This window comes from Muntiacus reevesi, chromosome 17 (genome assembly GCF_963930625.1).
Source record: "Muntiacus reevesi chromosome 17, mMunRee1.1, whole genome shotgun sequence".
In the NCBI taxonomy this organism is placed as follows: domain Eukaryota; kingdom Metazoa; phylum Chordata; class Mammalia; order Artiodactyla; family Cervidae; genus Muntiacus; species Muntiacus reevesi.
Window position 1 is genome coordinate 24,274,578 of NC_089265.1, and position 16,202 is coordinate 24,290,779.

General features: G+C 39.4%; 1 protein-coding gene across 3 annotated transcripts in view; it reads right to left on the minus strand.

The window, feature by feature from the left end:
• ADAMTSL1 (ADAMTS like 1) overlaps positions 1–16,202 on the minus strand; it is a 479,825-nt gene that overhangs the window by 357,048 nt on the left and 106,575 nt on the right. For all 3 annotated transcript variants that reach the window (XM_065908168.1, XM_065908169.1, XM_065908167.1), the window contains one exon: positions 97–333. In XM_065908168.1, the coding sequence (XP_065764240.1) occupies positions 97–333 (237 nt within the window). The remainder of the gene's footprint in view (positions 1–96; positions 334–16,202) is intronic.

Genomic DNA, 16,202 nt, shown 5'->3' on the forward strand with positions numbered 1-16,202 from the left:
CGGTAGAAAACGCTAACACTTAGATAGCGGGACTGCACAAAAGCTATTGACACAAATCCCTCCAGAAAAATAGAATGCAAAGAAGCTGGTACTTACTTGGCACAAACCACTGATGCACATATCCAAAGATTCTGTGTAGCAACGAGTCCCATCTAAGACTTTAGGTGCAAGTTCAACAACCAGGGCTGTTCCTTTGGCCTGACACTTGAGGGAACATGGGTTGTCAGGGTCATTAGACACAGGAAGCCATTCATAAAACTGACCATGGTATTTGACATCATTATGAGCTGAGCACTGCTGTGCTCGGAAATCACCTGCTTCTGGTGGACAGTCCTGGAGAAGAAAAAGAAGGGTGGGAGAAGCATAGGTTAAAAGAAAAGCCTCAAACAGAAACCTAGAGCAGCAGAATGCTCCAAGTCATAGGAAACAAAGTAAATGTTCTATCACTACAGATGGATCCTCCCATAGCATCTAAAAGGTCATATGATTATTTGGCTCTCAAAATGTAGAAATTTGAGAAAGTCATCAGCTTGAAATACATTTTCCGATAGAAGTAAAATGGGAAAGAAACCAGCTTGAAATAGATCTGACGGATACTAGCCCGCCAGGCTCCGATGTCCATGGGATTTTCCAGGCAAGAATACTGAAGTGGGCTGTCATTTCCTACTCCTGGGGATCTTCCTGACCCAGGGATCAAAGCTGTGTCTTCTGCATTGCAGATAGATACTTTACCAGAGCCAACACCTGGTTACTTCATTATCCTTTTTAAGAGTTCTCTTTAACAAGGGTTTTTCCTCTGAAAATCATTTACATGTAAATAAGCATTGGGAGAATTGCATTATGCTATTTTACAAAATGAACACTGTCTCTTTTCTCAAAATTCAGTGTTACTGCAAGCATGCTAAGTTGCTTCAGTTGTGTCTAAATCTTTACTACTATATGAGCTGTACCCACTGGGCTCCTCTGTCCATAGGATTCTCCAGGCAAGAACACTGGAGTGGGTTGCCATGCACTCCTCCAGGGGATCTTCCCAATCCAGGGATGGAACCCGCGTCTCTTACATCTCCTGTGTTGGCAAGTGGGTTCTTTACCACTAGCGCTCATTACTATTAAGTGGCATATAAGGCTCTAACATTTCAGAAGGCATAAATTCTTTCTAGGCAAAACTGGGTGTAGACAACTAAACACTTATTTTAGATGATATTAAACTAGCTCAAAATACAACATAAATTCTGAAAGGCATTTCATTGTTAGTATCACATACATTCTGAGAGTGAGTAAGATGTAGAATTAAAGGAAAAGGATAATTTCTATTGTATTTTACAGATACATAGGTACTCAACAGGCTTAATTGATTATGAATATTGTATGAAAAAAGTTAATGGTCATTAAACAAGTCAATATGTGTGTGTCGTACTTTGTTTGTTGTGATAGGTAGCTTGTTGCGAGAAATAAAACAAAATTCGCAATCTGCAATCCTATTCTATAAGTCAGAAAACAATAGATAGTATGACGTAGCACAAGTTCTCTAAACTTAAATGTTTTAATACCAGCTCCTTTCAGAACAATGTGTTCAAAGATAAGAGCACAGACTAATTTAATATTAATTATTCATGAACTTATGTTCCAAAAACAATATCGCAACTTGCCCAGTTTACAAATCCTACCATTCTCCAACTAGGCTTCATTAATTAGCTTCCATCCTGAAACAACCCTGTGACTAACTATGGCCCCCAAACTCTGCACATCTTCTTCCCTAAATTACCCATTTGAGAAATTAGACTGTCAAGGTGCTCTTTCCCCTTGTTTAGCAAGTTTAATAAAATCAGCTTTATAAAACATATTTCCAAAGTGGCTGCTGCAAGGGGGCTTCCATGGTTGAACTGAGAGTGTAATTAACAATTTTTAAGTAAAGCATTTTCAGTTGCATAATACCTGTCATTCCAAGAATCACTTAATTACTCAGCAGTATAGAAGAAATGTGGTCCATGAATGGACCACACCCAAAAAATGTGGTTCATGGATGGACTACACTCAAAATAGATGTCCTTTTCATAATAGGGGACTGGAATGCAAAACTAGGAAGTCAAGAAACATCTGGAGTAACAGGCAAATTTGACTTTGGAGTACAGAATGAAGCAGGGCAAAGGCTAATAGAGTTTTGCCAAGAAAATGCACTGGTCATAACAAATGCCCTCTTCCAACATCACAAGAGAAGACTATACATGGACATCACCAGATGGCCAACACCGAAATCAGATTGATTATATTCTTTGCAGCCAAAGATGGAGAAGCTCTACACAGTTAGCAAAAACAAAGACCAGGAATGGACTGTTGCTCAGATCATGAAATGCTTTTGCTAAATTCAGACCTGAATTGAAGAAAGTGGGGGAAACCACTAGACCATTCAGGTATGACCTAAATCAAATCCCTTACAATTATACAGTGGAAGTGAGAAATAGATTTAAGAGACTAGATCTGATACAATTATACAGTGGAAGTGAGAAATAGATTTAAGGGACTAGATCTAATAGACAGAGAGCCTGATGAACTATGGACGGAGGTTCGTGACATTGTACAGGAGACAGGGATCAAGACCATCCCCAAGAAAAAGAAATGCAAAAAAGCAAAATGGCTGTCTGAGGAGGCCTTCCAAATAGCTGTGAAAAGAAGACAAGCAAAAAGCAAAGGAGAGAAGGAAAGATATACCCATTTGAATCCAGAGTTCCAAAGAATAGCAAGAAGAGATAAGAAAGCTTTCCTCAGTGATCAATGCAAAGAGATAGAGGAAAACAATAGAATGGGAAAGACTAGAGATCTCTTCAAAGAAATTTGAGATACCAAGGGACTATTTCATGAAAAGATGGGCTCAATAAAGAACAGAAACGGTATGGACCTAAAAGAAGCAGAAGATAATAAGAAAAGGTGGTAAGAATACACAGAAGAACTGTACAAAAAAGATCTTCATGACTCAGATAATCATGATGGTGTGATCACTCACCTAGAGCCAGATATCCTAGAATGTCAAGTCAAGTGGGCCTTAGGAAGCATCACTATGAACAAAGCTAGTAGAGGTGATGGAATTCTAGTTGAGCTATTTCAAATCCTGAAAGATGATGCTGTGAAAGTGCTTCACTCAATATATCAGCAGATTTGGAAAACTCAGCAGTGGCCACAGGACTGAAAAAGGTCAGTTTTCATTCCAATCCCATAGAAAGGCAATGCCAAAATATGTTCAAGTACTGCACAATTGCACTCATCTCACATGCTAGCAAAGTAATGCTCAAAAGTCTCCAAGCTAGGCTTTAGCAATATGTGAACCATGAACTTCCAGATGTTCAAGCTGGTTTTAGAAAAGGCAGAGGAACCAGAGATCAAATTGCCAACATCTGCTGGATCATCGAAAAAGCAAGAGAGTTCCAGAAAAACATCCACTTCTGCTTTACTGACTATGCCAAAGCCTTCGACTGTGTGGATCACCACAAACTGTGGAAAATTCTGAAAGAGGTGGGAATACCAGACCACCTGACCTGCCTCTTGAGAAATCAGTATGCAGTTCAGGAGGCAACAATTAGAACTGGACACGGAACAACAGACTGGTTCCAAATTGGGAAAGGAGTACATCAAGGCTGTATATTGTCACCCTGCTTATTTAACTTATATGCAGAGTACATCATGAGAAATGTTGGGCTGGAGGAAGCACAAGCTGGAATCAAGATTGCAGGAGAAATATCAATAACCTCAGATACGCAGATGACACCACCCTTATGGCAGAAAGTGAAGAGGAACTAAAAAGCCTCTTGATGAAAGTGAAAGAGGAGAATGAAAAAGTTGGCTTAAAGCTCAACATTCAGAAAACTAAGATCATGGCATCTGGTCCCATCACCTCATGGCAAATTGATAGTGAAACAGTGGAAACAGTGGCAGACTTTATCTTTATGGGCTCAAAATCACTGCAGATGGTGATTGCAGCCATGAAATTAAAAGACACATACTCCTTGGAAGGAAAGTTATGACCAACCTAGATAGCATATTAAAAAGCAGAGACATTACTTTGCCAACAAAGATCCATCTAGTCAAGGCTATGGTTTTTCCAGTGGTCATTATGGATGTGAGAGTTGGACTGTGAAGAAAGCTGAGCACCAAAAAATTGATGCCTTTGAATTGTGGTGTTGGAGAAGACTCTTGAGAGTCCCTTGGACTGCAAGGAGGTCCAACTAGTCCATCCTAAAGGAGATCAGTTCTGAGTGTTCATTGGAGGGACTGATGTTGAAGCTAAAACTCCAATACCTTGGCCACCTGATGTGAAGAGCTGACTTTTGAAAAGACCCTGATCCTGGGAAAGATTGAGGACAGGAGTAGAAGCGGGCGACAGAGGATGAGATGGTTGGATGGCATCACTGACTCATTGGACATGAGTTTCAGTAAACTCTGGGAGTTGGTAATAGACAGGGAGGCCTGGCGTACTGTGGTCCATGGGGTCACAAAGAGTCAGACACGACTGAGCAACTGAACTGAACTGAATATAAGAAATAGTGATAAAGTGGAACATCAAGCAAACTGTTTTAGAGTTGTCCCCAACCCCATTATAATTGCTCTTACTTTCTTTTAATAAATGAAAATGAATCAGCCATAAGGGGATTTCAGGTTCAGGTGCATTAAGTTACAAGGATAATGTATAGTTAAGAGACCTCTTAATAGGAACCTGAGAAAATTTTCTGCATTTATCCAATTTTAAGAAAAGAATGTCAATTACATTTTAAAATTGAAGTTACATCACCTTAGTACAGACATAAAACTATAGAGTTTCTTATGAATCCCTCCTGCTCAACAAAATGTCTTGAGTCTTCCCATCTTTACCAAAATAAATAAGACTGAAAGTCAGTCAAAGGTAAAATTTTAAAAAGTGAAGTTAAACTATTAAGACTTCTAGGTTTTCTTTTCTGTGACAAAAAGTAGACATATTTAAACATATCACGGAAAATCAACAAGCAGACAGATGTTCCTGTTCTCAATTCACCTATATCTACTAGCTCCAAGAACACCTGCCACAGGTTTTATAAACTTTCACAACTAGGGAAATATCTCTGAGAATAATAACATTTGTGAACACCTCTACTCACTTTCATCACTACAGTCTTTCCTCCTGCCCCTACTTCTGTGGGGTGGGAAAATATATTTTGCTAAATTGAGAATGCACTTAAAACCTGGAGTTCAGAATTGGAAACTGAACTTGAACCTTTTTAACGTTTGAGTTTATTTGTACTTGGCAAAATGCAACTTCCTGTTTTAAGAAAAAGGACTTAAGAGGATTTATAAAACAGGTTCAGAAAGCTTCTTGGACATCAAATAGCTCTTACAAAATAACATTTTGATGATTTAAGTGTAAATGAATCAGAAACATATGAATCAAATTTCCCTTGAAATACACATGCTTAAAAATTAAGGGAAGAAGGATTTGGCAAAAGCTTCTTTTGTTGAACCCAAAACATCTCAAGCATAGTTCAAGACATTCACTGAACCCCTGAAGCATCTGGAATCATCCAGCTGCAGGAGTGGAAACTCAAGCAAAGTCATCATGGTTTTTTGTCCCATAGTATCATAATAATAATTACAGCAAAATAACTCTTACTTGTATACAGATTCATCATGTACATCATTTTTAGTTCTGAATTATAGTTTGATCCATAAAACCACTATAATTTCTGATTCTCCTAAAAGTCAGCTTTGGAAACTGATGCCCTAACTGCTTTGACATCCTATCCTGGGCATTATCTTTGAAGTATCTCATAGGTAGTAATGATTAAGACAAAATTGCTGAAGTCTAGTAGCTATCTAAACTAAATATATCCCCCACCAAGAATCTGGCAAAAAGTATGGTGTGGGAAGGATGCTCTGGACTAAAGATCACCAGCTTTCAGCTAGAGACACCATCCAGGAGAATTAGAGTGTGAGAGAGCAAAAGAACACATTCTTTTTTGGCTTTCTGTCTCTTTCCAACTAACTATAATGCCTGAATATTGACAACTGTGTTAGGCTACTGAGCTAGAACTTCCTCACCCTGAAAGAAAAATATTTTATTTAATATAGTCGGATGATCCCATGAATTACTGTATTTAGCCACTTAATATATTTTTCACTCCAAGTTTTAAGCACTCAATTCTAACCATGTCAGAGTTTTTTCTTTTTCTTTAAAAGCACAAAAATACAAACTGACCTTTAATGTGCTTCCATTATAATTCATAAAGTTCGTGGAGTTCTGCCATATATGAATCCAATTCAAAACATTTTCTGGTTAATCAACTAGACAGTGGGGAAGATAAGATGGATCCCAGATGTCCCCTGATGATGACAGGTGGATCAGACTACATGTGGGACAAGAGAGGGTATGGCTTCCCAGAGTTGATTCACTGGGTGGAATGTGGACGATTATATAGCAGCAGCTAAGGTGGCAACATCAGAAAGGCCTTTAAAACGGTTTTGAAAAAAATATACAGCTTACAGATTTAGGGTCAGGAAAAACATGACTTTATTTTTTTCTCTTTTTAAAGATGACATTTACCTTCCTGAGGGATGGCCTTCTGTTTGCCTCTATCCTTAAACATTTGGTGGTTGGCTTTTCTGCTAATGTTGCTGTTTAATTTAAAGTATTACATGAGTGGCATGATATAAATGCCACATTCTGATTCCATGGTGTTATATATAAGTGAAAGAAAGTGTTAGTTGCTCAGTCGTGTCTGACTCTTTGTGACCCCGTGGAGTGTAGCCGGCCAGGTTCTTCTGCCCTCGGGATTTCTCCAGGCAAGGATACTGGAGTGTGTTGCCATTCCCTTCTCCAGAGGATCTTTACGACCCAGGGATTGAACCCAGATCTCTTGCATTGCAGGCAGATTCTTTACCATCTGAGCCACCGGGGAAGCTTATTATTCATAAAGTCAATATTTATATCTGACAGTATCAAGAAAATCCTGGAAATTATATTGCAAGTGACTGCATGGACTTAGTAACTAAAGAAATCGATCCTTCTTACTGCAATCCCCTACCTTGAAATATTCCTCAGAATATTGGATCTCCCCTCCATCCTGCCCTAATCACCTACCCTCCAGAAAAGATACTGTGCAAGAAAACGATCAATGCTTAATAAGGCATCTCCCCTATCCTCTGGACTTCCATCACAGCTCAGTGGGTAAAGAATCTGCCTGCAATGCAGGAGACCTGGGTTTGATTCCTGGGTTGGGAAGATCCTCTGGAGAAGGAAATGGCAACCCACTCCAGTATTCTTGCCTGGAGAATCCCAAGGACAGAGGAGCCTGGCAGGGTACAGTCCATGGGTTCGCAAGAGTCAGACACGACTTAGCAACTAAACCACCACCACCATGCTATCCTCTAGAAATTTGGGATTGCTATTCTATGATGAAAATGTATACAGAAATTCATCAGATACTTGATGACTTTAGAAAAATTTTAGTAGTTTTGAGTTTTACCCTGAAAACATTAGGAAAATTCAATGTACAGATGGTAAAATGGGAAAAAACTACTGTAAAAGATTCCTCTACAAAAAATAGATGGAAGCTCATAAAAATATACCCCCTAAAGTTCTCAAAATATACCCCTAAAGTTCCCAGAGTAAACTCCGGGAGTTGGTGGTGAACAGGGAGGCCTGGCGTGCTGCGATTCATGGGGTTGCAAAGAGTCGGACACGACTGAGCAACTGAACTGAACTGAAAGTTCTGAAATCTCTTAGCACCCTTAAGCAGACACCTTTCCTTAAAAATATATTTGGCTGTATTACTTGGCTTTCTGTCTCTTTTACTTGAAGTTAAGCTGAAACTACTAAACAGTAATTATCCACTGATGCTATCCAATCTAATATGATATTTTGTGCTCAGAAACATAATTAATGTTTCACTTTCTATTTCCAACTCAGACTCCCCTCTCCTGTATATATGAGTTTCCAATGCCAGACTCATATATACAACTGCCTCCTCACCACCTGTACGTCTAAGACATCACAAACTCAACATGTACAAAGCCAAATCCCCGATTCCCCTCGCCCCCACCCCCAAACCTGTATCCTCTTCAGCCTTTACTATACCAGTCAATGTCAACTCCATCCTTTTCAGGCCCCATATCTTAAAGCAGCGGTTCTTACACTTGAGCGTACATCAGAATCATTCGGAAGGCTTGATCAAAATACCAGATCAGGGACTTCCCTGGTGGCTCAGTGGTTGGGACTCTATGCTTCTCACTTCAGGAGAATGCAATCCTTGGTCTGGGAACTAGGATCTCATATGCTACGTGGTAAGGCCAAAAATAAATAAATAGATGGTAAGTAAATTTTAAAAACTCAGATTATTAGAGCTCCACCCTCCAGAATTTCTGAGTCAATAGATTTGGATGGGGGGGCAGGAGTAAAATAATTTATGGTTTTAACAGGTTCCCCAGTGAAGCGGATATTTTGTTGATTTAGTGACCACACTTTGAGAACCACTGCCTTGGAAGAATCCTTGACTCCCACATCTAAACTGTCAGGAAAGGCTGGTTCTATCCACAGAAGTATACAAAAGCTGACCACTATCTCAGCCAAGCCCCCATCATGTCTTTCCAGCATTATTAAATAGTCTCCTCATTGATCTTCCTTCTACCACCATTACTTTCCAAGAGACTGCTGTCAGAGCAGCCACAATGATCTTATTAAAGCAGAAAGCAGATTGTGTCACGTCTCTGCTATGATACTGCAATGGCTTCACTCAGATTAAAAGCCAAAACTCTCATCGCAGACAGAGGTAAGGGTCTGGCCCCATCATCTCATATTGTCTTCCTTTCTCCCCAGCCTCCAGTCACACTAGATTCCCATTACACCTTGAACATTCCGAGAATATACTTATTACACGACACATTCACTGTTGCCTGAAATTTTCTTTGCTCAGATTCCAAGAGTCTAATTAACCTCAACCTCTATCAAGTCTTTGCTCAAATATCACCTTCTCAGTGAGACCTACCCTGACTTTTCTACGCAAAATTGCAGTTCCCACTACTTTTAATTCTCTCAACTTTTTTTTTCCCCATCACACTTAATGTCCTTCAAGTACATCACATAATTTATTTATAATGATTACTTTTTTTTTTTTTTTTTTTTTTGGTCTGTGCCTTTCCACTAAAGTATGAGCTCCAGGAGGATAAAGACCCTTGACTATTTGGCTTTCTTGCTGTTATGTACCAGTACTCAAATATTTTTTAGAATGAATAACTAACACATTGATTAAATGAAACACATGTCTTTCATCATAGAAATTCCTATTCTGTTTTCTTAAAATCTTGCAGGAAATCTAAATCTTCATAGCTTCCTAATGAGGGAATCTTACAAAACCTTGTGAATAATCTGTTTTTTCTTCTTTAAAATACAGATTTATAAAAATACTTTTCATTTCAGACAGTAGGAAAAGTGAGTAGGAATTCTTGCTTATTTTCTGAATAGGTGGACTGATATTTCCTTCTCCACGTAAACAAATTTAACAAGGCAATATAATCAAACATGAAATGTGGTAAAATAATTTCTTATCTCATAAATAGCTGGAGATTTATAAATTTTATATAGCACTCAGTGTTACAGGCATGTACTATAGAGCACTAACGTTAAGATATCAAACTTTATCCCCCATTTTGGCCACCTGCTTATTATACTCACATCAACATCATCATCAAAAGTATTTATTTGTTCAAGACTGCTAGTTGCTATGAAAAATGAAATTAAACAGACATAGTCCCTGCCCTGTCTAGACAGTCTGTATGCAGACAATTCTATTATATTTCAAGAGCATAATATTTAAATATCAAACACATCACTATGAGTGCAAAGAACAGAAAATGGGGTTGATTTTGGAGGGTGGTGCCACAGTAGGAAAACGCCACTCTTGGCTCATTCTTCTTCCTATTTGAAAATACCAAGAGACATCCTTGGGATATTATGTTTTCATGTATACGTGACACATTTAAGAGTCCTTTGGTTTGTTCTCTTTTTTCCTGGTATAAAAGATTTACAGATTTTCTTTATTTTCCTTCCAAACCATCAATGCTTCCGGAAAAGAATGTATTTAAAGGAAATCAGTACCTATGAAAATTAATCATTATCCATTTTAACGCCTTACTATGGATCACGTTCGGACCCAATAAAATAATATCTTTACAGATTTGTGATTCTATAAAATAATATGGAACTCTTGAGCTTATTCAAGCTTTGGGTCTGTCCTACTCTGGGTCCACTTAAGGGAATGCTGGTTATAGGTATATTAAACAGCTCTAAACTACTGCAAATGTGTTTATCCTGGTCCAGACATAAGAGAGTCAAAATGTATGACATAAAAAATCATTAACCCCACCCTAGTTACTCGATTACAGCTTATTATCTGAAAACAAATGCTCTGCTTGGCTAGTTTTTAATGTCTCCAGGCATTTGAAAGCTGAACTAAGTAAAAACATTTAAAACATTTCATTTTAAAAGTTTGGATTTTTTTCCCCCATGGGTAGCTTTTATTGTGCATTTTTCCTTTTCCCCTCCTTTGAGCAATACAGACTTTTGGAATCCAATTCCCTAGAGGTATTTGTAGGAATGGTTGTTGTTTGTCATATTAGACTCTTAAATTCTCTCAGTTTTGAAAATATTCATTCCTTGAGGGCTTTTATTATTTTTAGTCCATTTCTCTGAAATAGCAACGATTTAGCACTATCTTTTCTTAAATCAGCATTTCTAACTTTTCACTATTTTTTGTCTAAAATAAATACTCTCCTCTCTCCCCAAATTAACATATTTAAAGTGATAATCAGTAATCATTCTTGGAACATGGCATACAATTTCATTTTAAAGGCCTACAAGTCAACAAGTTTTTCATTGTTTGTTTTCAGAATGTATTTACCAAAATATTTGTGGTGGAGAGTAGGGTTAGAGGAATGACTCCTATAAAGGAAACATTTTAGCATGTAAACACTTAAGCTGTTACAACTACTGGGGCCTGTTGTACACAAGTTCATTATGTTTCCATTTATAAGTGGAAACCAGTCAATCCTAAAGGAAATCAGTCCTGAATATTCACTGGAAGGACTGAAGCTCCAACATTTTGGCCACCTGATGCAAAGAACTGACTCATTGGAAAAGACCCTGATGCTGGAAAAGACTGAAGGCAGGAGGAGAAGGGGACAACAGAGGGTGAGCTGGTTGGATGGCATCAACGACTCGATGACATGAGGGTCCATGCTGCAGTCCTTGGGGTTGTCCGACAAGACTGAGCGACTGAATTGACCTGAACTGAAAGGTAATAAAGCTTGATGTATGACAAGAGAGCAAATATGAAGGCAGAAGACTGAAGTTGTCTTCTGGTGCTTATGCCAGTTGCTTAAAGAAAACTGTTAAAAGACTCCATCCAGAGCAATTCAAAGATAAATACAGGTGTACCCTACTTATCCAAAGTTTGCTTTATGTCACTTTGCTTTTATAAAAGATGGTACATATGCTGTTGTTGTTTCGTTGCTAGGTCATCTCCGACTCTTTGCAACCCCGTGAACTGCAGCACCACTCCAGGTTTCCCTGTCCTTCACTATCTCCCTGGTTTTGCTCATACTCATGTCCATGGGGTCAGTGATGCCATCCACCACCTCATCCTCTGTTGCCTCTGTTGTCGCTAACTGAAAGAAACCTGAAGAGGATTTTTGCTTTTACAAGAAAAGGTAAAAGCAATGTGTTTATTTGGCAGTGAGCCTAGACACCCACTCCAAGCAGGGAATGTTGCACTACCCTTCCCTGGGAACTACCCTCAGCATCAAACCTACTGTGACTGTGAGCATCGTGCTTTATCTCTATCCTGTCCATCTGTGAGCAAGATGTGTCCTGAGGTAACTGCTTATTCGTTTAATGCCATTTCAACTTAGAAAAGGCTTCACAATCATGCTCTACTTTTGGACAGGGAGCACACATTAGACAACTCAGAGAAGACTATTCTCTTCTGTTCTCTACCTCCCAGTCTATATAACAAGGTGTCCAGTGTTGCCTGCAAGCTTAACTCTTTTCAGCTGTCGTGGAATCCTGACAGCTCTCTGTTTTCCTGGCACTGTATCTAACCAAAGTTCTTTTCTGGAGCTATGTAATACAGTACCATGAATACTTCTTGAAATACCTTTGTACTTGAGTACTTGAAATACTTCTAGGTTACTCTTTAGGTAAGTTTTTGTAGCACACAATTTAAGGTTCCTATGTTAGTTTGTACAAAGCTGACATCAGCCTGCTATTTGAATTATTATCCAGTCAGTTCACTGAAGTTTATATTAGGAGTGGAGCTGCTTCCCAATTTGGAAAATATTCCAGATCCACGGGTAGAGGAGATAGATATCTCTTCTCCAATCAGTGGAATGGAATAGCGCCTTCTCTCAGCCAAATTCCTCTTTGGATGGTAGGTTCTAACTCTGATTACAAGAATACAAGAAGTCCTGGCAAGAGACAAGATGCTCTCTTGTATCATATTTTTCAAAGAGAGGAAATCAGATGTCCTTAGATGGTCCATGGTACCAGTGAACATTAGCTGGGTCTTTCCTTATAGTCTGTGAAATGAATTCCCGTGGATAAAATGATCAAGAGGTTAATGACTTTCTCTCTCTTCCTTCCCTCGTTTCTTTCCAACTTCTAGATCAGAATTCCAGTTCTAGAAGCCCAAGTTCATGATTTACTATATAAACTGATCCTTTAAAAGAAGTATCCTCAATTGGCTAGAAGCTTCATCATGAATATGCTGACAATACTTTCCATACTGAATGTTAGAATTCATGCTTGATAAATTAGAGGATACTTATCCAGCACATCCACTGGATCATCAAAAAATCAAGAGAGTTCCAGAAAAACATCTATTTCTACTTTATTGACTATGCCAAAGCCTTTGACTGTGTGGATCACAATAAACTGTGGAAAATTCTGAAAGAGATGGGAATACCAGACCACCTGACCTGCCTCTTGAGAAATCTGTATGCAGGTGAGAAAGCAACAGTTAGAACTGGACATGGAACAACAGACTGGTTCCAAATTGGGAAAGGAGTACATCAAGGCTGTATATTGTCACCCTGTTTATTTAACTTATATGCAGAGTACATCATGAGAGATGCTGGGCAGGAGGAAGCACAAGCTGGAATCAAAATTGCTGGGAGAATTGTCAATAACCTCAGATACGCAGATGACACCACCCTTACAGCAGAAAGTGAAGAGGAACTAAAAAGCCTCTTGATGAAAGTGAAAGAGGAGAGTGAAAAAGTTGGCTTAAAGCTCAACATTCAGAAAACTAAGATCATGGCATCTGGTCCCATCACTTCATGGCAAACAGATGGGGAAACAGTGGAAACAATGTCAGACTTTATTTTTCTGGCCTCCAAAATCACTGCAGATGGTGATTGCAGCCATGAAATTAAAAGATACTTACTCCTTGGAAGGAAAGTTATGACCAACCTAGATAGCATATTAAAAAGCAGAGACATTACTTTGCCAACAAAGGTCCGTCTAGTCAAGGCTATTCCCAGTAGTCATGTATGGATGTGAGAGTTGGACTGTGAAGAAAGCTGAGTGCCAAAAAATTGATGCTTTTGAACTATGGTATTGGAGAAGACTCTTGAGAGTCCCTTGGATTGCAAGGAGATCCAACCAGTCCATCCTGAAGGAGATCAGTCCTGGGTGTTCATTGGAAGGACTGATGCTGAAGCTAAAACTCCAATACTTTGGCCACCTCATGTGAAGAGCTGACTTGTTGGAAAAGACCCTGATGCTGGGAGGGACTGGGGGCTGGAGGAGACGGGGACGACAGAGGATGAGATGGCTGGATGGCATCGCCGAGTTGATGGACATGAATTTGAGTAAACTCTGGGAGTTGGTGATGGACAGGGAGGCCTGGTGTGCTGTGATTCACAGGGTTGCAAAGAGTCGTACACGACGGAGCGACTGAACCAAACTGATGGCTCAGATGGTAAAGAATCTGCCTGCAATGCAGGAGAGTTGGGTTCAATCCCTGGGTTAGGAAGATCCCCTGGAGAATGGAATGGCTACTCACTCCAGTATTCTTGCCTGGAGAATTCCATGGACAGAGGAACCTGGCGGGCTACAGTTCATGGGGTTGCAAAAGGTCAGACATGACTGAGTGACTAATACATACATGGCAACACCAGAGAAAACAGGGAAATCATGGAAAATGGGATTACCTTAGAAAATTGAATAGCCATGGAATCAGAACAAAGGAGAAAGTAAAGGAAGCAGGATGCCGAGTTTCTTTTCAGTTGGTGTCAGGCAGTGGCCCTGGTTGGAAGGGAGACCCGTCCCACCATAGGTTGCTGTAGGGTGGAGTAAAAGCTTCCCTTATACAGAAGGAGTTTACTCTTTATTTTACTGTGGTGAAGTGGGACCTAGCAATTTTTTGCTCTCTTTCTTAATTAAAGGGACTTAAACAAGTGTCTTAACATATGAGTCTAATCAAATAATAGCCTGTGCTAAATTTACTATAAGTCTACTGGTTGACAACACTCAACGTTGTTCATATGTGTTCATGCTTCTTAGTTTGTTGTTTTCTTTCTAAATTTCCTTATTTTCCCCATTCCTCGGAGCCTAGGACCTACATGCTGTCACTGATCTTAGCTCTTTCACATCTGAGATCTCTTCACCCTGCAGGAGAGGAAGGGTCCATCAGTCATCCTTTAATGCCTTTCTTACCAGGTCCTTAATCTGCAGCTATAAACTGGACTGCTGGACACTCTTTACAGAACATAGGGGAAGGTGTCAGTTTCTAAAAAAATGCCCCAAAGCCTATCTCTCTGAAGGATCTCAGTATACACCCTTGCATAAGGGTGACTGGTACTGTCATATGATGGCTTTGTAGACAAATGGGACCTACATGAATAATTAGTACCAGTAAAATGTTTAAATCAATATTGACACATAATAAACACTCAATAAATGTAAGGTATTACTCTTGAGAGTCCCTTTGACAACAAGGAGATCAAACTGGTCAATCTTAAAGTAAATCAACTCTGAATACTTTTTTGGAAAGACTGATGCTGAAGCTGAAGCTTCAATACTTTGGCCACCTTATGCGAACAGCAGACTCATTGGAAAAGACCCTGATGCTGGGAAAGATTGAAGGCAGAAGGAGAAGAGGGTGTCAGGAGATGAGATGATTGGATGACAGCACCAAGTCAATGGACATGAACTTGGGAAATTCTGAGAGATGGTGAGGGACAGGGATGACTGGCATGTTGCAATCCATGGGGTCGCAAAGAGTCAGACATGCCTTGGCAACTGAACAAGGAACAACAACAACAAATTACTATTATTATCAATCCCATGGAGGGGAGAATTATACAGCTCCTGGGGGCTTCGGAAGAGCCTGAGACAGTACTTGTTTCATCTAGCTTTGCCTTCCCCATTGCCTTGCTGCCTCTAGAACTACTTTATTTTGTTGTTTAAATGTAATTTTTAATTAAAGGGACTTGAATGAATGTCTTAACATATGAGTCTAATCAAATAATATCCTGTGCCAAATTTACTGGGTTATAAGTTTAATGGATGACAACACTCAACTTTGTTCATCTGCACTCATGCTGCTTAGTTTGTTGATCTTGGACTATGGGCATATTTTAAGAAACCAAAAAAGAATTAGAGGAATATATTTCCTGACCCCTGAAGCCCAGTATTTTCAGGTTGTCCTCTAAAACTTAAAGCATAGCCTCTGAGTCCCAGCTCAGAGGGCTGAAGAGTGCTAGGTTCCCAAGTTGATTTTCCTCTCCTCTTCCTCTGAAAACTTCCATTTCCTTCCATGGACTGTACTAGGGAAGATGAAAGAGGAAAGCAAACTGACTCAGGTTATCTACAGTCAGGTTTAGATGAATTACAGTCACTCCCAATAGCTGTTAATTTCATGTATTTGCAAAGCATGGAGACAGCAGCTAAACACTAGGCTATACTGAAAGGTCTGATATATTCTCTGCCTTAATGATGCTCACTATTTAAAGGGGGAAGATAGACGTTGAGACCATAAATCAAACTTTTGTTCTAAGGACAGAATTATGGGGAGAATGGTAGACAATTCAAAACTGGAGGATACGTTTTGAACAAAGGTGACCTCCCTTTTTATTTGGTCTCCCTATAAGGCTGAACCTGGAAAAGGAGTGAAGGAAAGGAGCTGCTG